General features: G+C 31.8%; 1 protein-coding gene across 5 annotated transcripts in view; it reads left to right on the top strand.

Annotated features, from left to right (window-relative positions):
- The window catches only part of LOC125041373 (transcription factor MafK-like), a 30,647-nt gene extending 24,225 nt beyond the window's left edge, over positions 1–6,422 (top strand). For 2 of the 5 annotated variants that reach the window (XM_047636259.1, XM_047636260.1), the window contains exons 4-5: positions 2,898–3,029; positions 4,205–6,422. In XM_047636259.1, the coding sequence (XP_047492215.1) occupies positions 2,898–3,029; positions 4,205–4,403 (331 nt within the window). In that variant the 3' untranslated portion in view covers positions 4,404–6,422. Of the gene's footprint in view, positions 142–358; positions 990–2,865; positions 3,030–3,190 lie in introns of those variants that run through there. The other 3 variants (XM_047636258.1, XM_047636261.1, XM_047636257.1) reach the window with 3 other exon arrangements.
- Positions 6,423–7,500: the final 1,078 nt, after the last annotated feature.

Here is a 7,500-nt window from a genome sequence, read left to right as displayed (position 1 = left end):
TGACATCAGTGACGATGAACTGGTCAGCATTAGTGTAAGGGATCTCAATCGGCAATTAAAGCTGCGAGGTCTCAACAGAGAAGACATAATTAAGATGAAACAGCGAAGAAGAACACTAAAGAACCGAGGTTATGCTGCCAGGTAGTATGAAGAACTTTATTTTTTTTTCTTTCTTTTTTTTCTTTTTTCTTTTTACTTTTTTTTTATTTATTTTATCTTATGATGATACAAATTGGAAGGGGTTAATCTTTTCTAATTCGGCAGATGATAGGAAATTGTGCAATACTTTTTGTGCATTTTTCACTTTTGTCCTCTCAAAGGGATAGAATTATGAAAGAGTTGCCCCGATCTTTTCCAGTTGCCGCATCAAGAGAATAGAGCAGAAGGATGAGTTAGAGTCAGAACGCACCACAGAGCAAGTTGATATTGATAAACTCGTTTCTGAAAATGTCAGCATGAGATCCGAAATTGACCGATTGTTCCAGAATTATGAAGCCTTGAAGAAATTTGCCAACCTTAAGAACATACCTCTACCTCCTGATCTAGAGAACCTTTGATTGTTGCAAAAACAAGTGTGTTAATAGTCATATATATATATATTTTTCATGCATTCCAATTGTAATGCAAAAAGAGTTCTTAAATGCCTTAATCAGTGGTTCAAAATAAGAGATTTATAGATGGTTATCAGGGCTGATTCCTTGTTAACACAATTGTTTCAGGACTAACTTAGCTATTAAGTAAATGGGGATCTAGTTTTTATGATAGCTTCTCTTTAATTCTCTAGAGATAAGTCTTATCAGATAAAACTCTAAAGTCTAAAATGCAACATGTCAGTATTGTTGCTTTAGGAAGATTTGTGTTTTGGTACGAGTGTGTGAACTCGTACCTAAGAATCATTGAGACCATACTTTAGTCTGTTTTATAACCTTACTGGAATAATGTTAGTTCAAAACTTGTAGATAGTAAATTAAAAGAGTGTTAAGTGTCCAGATCATTTGTTTTATTTACCTGAAAATATAAAGTCAGTTTAGAATTTTGTTGTTGCAGTCTGCATTTTTGCAAGTAATATTTTATTGATATGGGGCAAAGTAAAGCAAGTGGACTTAAATGTTGGTTATTCAAGTCTCTGTAGTTCCTTGTGTTTGGATCAATGCTGATAAAACCTGTTGCATAAAGGCTTATCTAGGGAGAAATGTTCCTTAATTTGCAGGTTTACTTGAGTATTAAGGATTATGTTCTTTGACAGTGAAAGGTGGTCAGTTAAAGCATCAAAAGATCAACCAATAGTTTTGTATTTAAAAAATTTCAGAGACATTGATTTTCTATCTTTATTGTTCACTTATATATATATATATATATATATATATATATATATATATATATATATATATATATTACTATACCTAGCTTGGAGTTTTTATGTAACATGGTTTATAGGTATGTTTCAACTTGCCAGTTAACTTGCTTACACAGATATGAGTAACAGTTGCACAAAGTAGAGAAATAAAAGATTAGTAGAATAGACTAGCATGAAATAATCACAAATTTCTATTGATAAAACTTTCCCTTTCCTTATTTAAATGCTGGATGTCCTTGCCTCTCTCTCGCAAACTGTAGTGATAAAATGGTGATGGATAGAAATGCTGTGTAAGACATTGTATTCTTTTTAGGTGGATTTTAATGTACCTATGTACTGGTTTGCAGCTAAGGGGGATTTCCTTTTCATATTTGGCAATCTTCTGTTGATTTAAAACCAGGTTGTTTAGTTGGAAGCACAGAAATAGTAAAGCCAAGTATAAGCTTGTGAGATATATAATTTGTCTGATTATTTTATGTATTGATGTGTCAGAGTCTTCATACCTGGAATCTTTGGATTGAATTTGATGTTCATTCAAATCAGATGTTTTGGGCTGCTGTAAGCAGGATTTTTATTTTGTTGTTCTTAGCAGTCTTCTCTAGGTGCTTTGATATTTTTGTGTCCTTAGACTCATTATATTTATTGATTATCTTTGGAGATTTGGTTTTGTCAGTCTTTGGTGAACCTAGCAGTTGTTTATTTCATATAGAGTACTCACTTTTCACTTGGATTTGATATGTTTCCTATGTTGTCTTTAGTTGTTATAGTGGTGTCATTTAACCTGTAATCATATTACAGAATGTCTGTTCCTTTCTTGGCATCATACTCATTTTTAGGGATAGTTTTAGAACCATGAGTTAAACAAACAAGAACATAATGAGATTATTTTTTGGTTGATGAAAATTACATTTTGCATGGTTTGAAAGAGCCATTCTTTGTCAAGATGGTGGGTAGTCTATATCAAATGCAGGTTTAGGAAAGTGTAATACAGTATACTTAATAATAGGTCATGGATGGGTGATTATACTTTGATAATTTTCATATGGTTTTCAAAATATAAAATGCAAGATATTAGATTTTAGATAGCAGGTCTATCTCATTATGGTACAAAGTTTATAAATGACTTACACCTTTTAAACTTCCATTGGCAATATCATTTGAGTGCTGGAAGAGCTATGCTTTAGGGTAAATAGTAAAACAAGCTTCTATAGAAATATTGAACAAGCATTTAGGAGAGAGATTGTATTTATTCATATACTTTTTATCCATATACAAATTTGTTGTTTTTTAATAGATAAAGTATACTGGTATCATGATGGTAAGGTATAAAATTTAATTATTTATATTTTTTTCTTTTTAACAAATTCATATATTTTTTTCTTTTAAATTTAACAACTTATGCCCAAGGAGCTACAAAAGAGCAAAAAAAAAAAAAAAAAAAAAACTTGTTGTTATCAAATAGGACATAAATTTGAAACAGAACTAGGAGTGTTACCTTTTGCCAGAAGCCCCCGCTGTCACCAACCCCATTTGACATTAGTGACGATGAACTGGTCTGCGCTAGTGTCAGGGACCTCAATCGGCAGCTAAAGCTCCGGGGGCTCTGCAGAGAGGATATAATGAAGGTGAAACAACGAAGAAGAACATTAAAAAATAGAGGCTATGCAGCAAGGTAAGTATCTGGATATGACTCGGAAAATGGTATAAGAAAGAAACACGATGCATGTTATTTGTCACATGAAAAAAAAAGGAAAATTAGTATAATGTTTGAATTGATAAGATTGTTTTACATTTGTATTTTTGTGAATAGCTATACAGATTGTTCTTTTCAAGATTGATGAAAAAGGATTCTTTTTTGATTTTGATTGAAAAATGGAATTGGAATTTGAAATACTTCCCACTTCTGCTGAAGGAAACTTAAGGTAAACTCAAATGAATTAGAAAGCTTTTAGTTTTTAAGATAAGGTGTAGAATTATACATGACCCAGATTAAAGAGGCATGACCTGATTAGGCAATATATAGGGAGGAGAAGAAAAGTACACCTAATCCCTTACATAATCTGAGGTTGACATCATGATTGAAGAAATGGAAATATATAGACCAAGTAAGCAGCAAGAAACTTTGCATGCAAGACATGTCAATAAAGAGAAAGGACTGCACTGAGCACTAAATTAAGGAGTTAGAACAAAATATAGTTCAATACAATTTTAGGTATTAAACACAAACAAGATTAATAGGGTTAAATTAGACAATACAAGATAGGATCATATGCAGTGTTTGAAGACATGATCACATTGAAATTGGAGACTGGATGACACTGAACACTAGACAAACATAATATTTAGAAACAATCAAATTAAACACTGAGACAGCAGTCATGTAAAACATGTAGCGGACAGTGATGCTGTAGTTTTTTTTCAGATAAAGAATTGGGTGCTAAATAACAAAGACCTGGATTGAATCAGGCACTAAAGTGACATTATGAAATAAACTATATTAAACAGACTGGACTTCTTTGATGCAGATGGAAGGACTTGTATTGAAGAGGTAGCCTTATTGTATAGACAAAGTAAGCATATCCTTACAGGCTTGACTAGGGTTTGTGACCACTGAGAGAGCCTTTAACTACAAATTACAAATACAAGATTTAGATTCAAACAGCTTCAGGTAGTGGACCATTAATGAAGAGATTCATACAAAAGCACTTAGACAGGATGACACGAAGTATCTTTAATCCCATTACCAAAGACATGCTTTAGATTGATAAGTTTATTATAAGTACAGTACTGGTGCTGTTTTATCTCAGAAATGTATTATGCTCTTTAATGTTTCAAACTCGCTTCCAGCTGTCGAATCAAGAGAATAGAGCAGATTGATGAATTGGAGTCTGAGCGAACAACAGAACAAGTTGACATTGAGAAACTTATTAATGAAAACCACAATATGCGAACTGAGATTGATCGGTTGTTCCAGAATTATGAAGCCCTTAAAAAATTTGCTGACCAGAAGAATATACCCCTTCCTCCAGATTTGGAGACCCTATGATCTTCAGTGAAATGCAAGTGTTTTCATAGTCATTCTTTGTGCATTATTGATGTAATGCAAAAGTCCATGTTGCCTTTACTAATGAAGTTCAAATTCAGGATTAATATAAGTCATGGTTAATACCATGTTAAGACAGTAGTAAAACTGATCGAACTTGAAAGACACGAGATCTAATATTTTAGAATTCTGTAAAATGCATTAAATTCTTAGACTATTTTTCCTGCTGTAGAAAAGGTATTGTTTCATTGGATACATTTGATTATTGTGCATGTCCATGCAACTACTTCCACTGTACCTTAACTCAATCTGCTAGTGCATATTTTGTAGAAGACCTCAGAAGTGTGGCTTTTCAATTGACATTATCATGGTCTCATATTTGTGATAGGCTCTTGTGTGATAGATTATTATTATTATTATTATTTTATTTTTATTCTTTTGTAGTGTTAAGGCATCTCCCAAAAATCATCCCTTTTCATGTATGTGCAACTCTTTCTTTTAAGGCCTACCATTATTATTTTTATGTTGTTAGCACTGATGTATGAAATTACTAAATTACTCATATATTACACTTATTCTATTAATGTAGATTGTTTCTTGTAAGCATTGCCATGCACTGAAACACTAAACAACCTATTCCATGTTAGTCCAGGCATCACATTAGCCAAGGCCTTACAAATGGACGAAACTACTTTAGAGTTGCATGTGTCCTTGTCATATGGTTTGCACTTGGGTTAAGATGATCTTGGTGTTAAGACACCTCCTCTGTTAAAAGCCCCAGTTTACAGGGGCTTACTCTTATTTTGTTGCATTTTATATATAAAGTCTTGCACCTGTGATAAGTCTCAGCCCAAATATTCTCTAGACTCATAGTGTTTTCAGTTGATTTTTGTGTGTTGCCTTTTTTTGTGCACTAATCCTAATGTTTAGGGTAAATCTCATTGTAGGATATTTAATGTGTTTATTCTTGTATTACTTTCAAAACCTTTGTTTAGATTTTTTTTTTTTTTTTTTTAGTATCTTGGTAAATGGCTTGCCTGTAGGCTCACCAGTGCAGTAGGTACTTAATAAGACCAGTGACAATAAGATGAAAATAAAAAGGATAATGAAATGAATGATACTACATCTATGTTTTATTTTCCAAACATCTATTATTATTTACTTTATCAATTAAGGTAAGAGAGTGAAAAGGTACAAAAATAGATTAATGTTTATGAAATATAAGATTTTCTTGCACTAGTCAGCTATTGTAGGGGATCTCTATTTCTATTTATTTTTCCTTTTTTTAACCCATTGATGCAGGGTAAATGCACAATATACTGTTGTTTTGTTTTATAACTTTCCTGAACACATTTTTAGTTTTTTAGGAGTCAAATTCTAGACATTCCTGATTTTGCCTGTTTATCCCATTTAAATTTTCTTGTAAAATCACTATGAATATTATAATAATTATTATAATGTTATTAACACTGATAATGAAGAAAAAAAACTTTTCCATAAATTTATGGAATGGGATAAATAGTAATTGAGTACTTGATAAAGTCTATAAAAAAAAATCCTCAGTGGACAAAACATGCACTCCTGGCTAAACCAATGTGCTGGGAGGGCAAGGCATGCATGTCATGTTCACTGTGAATTGTTTATTAATTTTGTGGATGCATAAATTACTCCACAAATACTTAATCACCAAGGATCCATTAGTAATCCTGTCTCTCATTTACCCTTTGATTTTTGGAGAGATAATTTTTTGAATTATTTTATAGGTAATAGTATTGTTATTAACACTGTAATAATCATAATGCCAATGATGATAATAACAGTAATTATATTGTTTGCATAAAAGAATCCCAAAATTAAAGGAATGGGGAAATCAGGGGAGGTCATGTAGGGCCTGCTAATTGACTCCTTGGTGACTGAGCAATTGTGGAGCCATCTGTGTGCCCCAAAATTCACAAGAAAACTACAGCAGACAGGACATGTACCCTGTGCCAAAGGATTAAGCTAACGGTTAGGATAATAGATCAAAAAGAAAGAGATGACATTATAATCTTTACTGCCCCAATTTCTACCCCAATTTTCAAGAAAATATTGATTTCATCTAAATTCAGTTCCCCTGTAATTATGAAATTGTCATTTGGAAATTACAATCTTATTATGTTTATCATATTTCCTTTGAATACTTTTGAATTTTCTTTCTGGATTCATATACATTTTGTTCATTGGAATATCAAAATATCCAAATACTGTTTGTTAAACCATCAGCTGACTTCTGCAAGGCATAAATTATAAGACCAAATTGTCTGAATGCACAGGAACTGGAAATGAGGCAAATATGAGTATAAAACACAAATACATCATACATTGCAGTTGTATGATGAATTGTAACATCAATTCATGTTAATGGAGTTAATTCCCATTTTTAAGTATCAAATATGTACTTGAATTACAAGTAATTTTGAATTCTTGTTAAAAATATTTAGCCATTATAACAGTCATTTCCCTTTTATAAAATAAAGGATTGGAAGAAGAGTGAATGGCTATGTTCCCTTTGGATACTTGTTTTAAGCATTTACGTGAATATGATTAAATTTCAAAGCAGGTTTTTCTGTTGTTTTTGAAAATATGAATTGTTTTCATTATGTTCAAGGTCTTCAGTATGACCTAATTTGAGAATGTTTGCAAAGAAGCCAAATGATACAATGACTAAATTATTTTTAGTAGAAAAAAAAATGTACCAGACAATAGATATTTTGTCTGCTGAAGTAATACTTACAGATATTGATAAAGCACATTGGACAGTATATCTTTTATCCGTTTGTGTAGTGCATCTAAACTATTACATGAGGAATTTTATGTAGACTGAGAATTTACACTGACTCCTTCTCTAGTTCAGTGCACAATACAGCCTTCTCTGCCAGCAGAAAAAATCTATATTCATGCATTAGAAGTAAACTGAGAAAGCAGATATAAGTGATAATAACACTTTTTCCCAGTTAACAGTGTGATTTACAAATCTGCTGATAGACTAGAATAGCTTCCATCACAAAAATAACACTCATATATCTATATTACATATAAAACTCTAAAATCTTTCTTAAAT

The sequence above is a fragment of the Penaeus chinensis genome, chromosome 30 (genome assembly GCF_019202785.1).
Source record: "Penaeus chinensis breed Huanghai No. 1 chromosome 30, ASM1920278v2, whole genome shotgun sequence".
In the NCBI taxonomy this organism is placed as follows: domain Eukaryota; kingdom Metazoa; phylum Arthropoda; class Malacostraca; order Decapoda; family Penaeidae; genus Penaeus; species Penaeus chinensis.
Note: the sequence above shows the minus strand (reverse complement) of the source record. Positions and strands in the feature narration are given on the sequence as shown.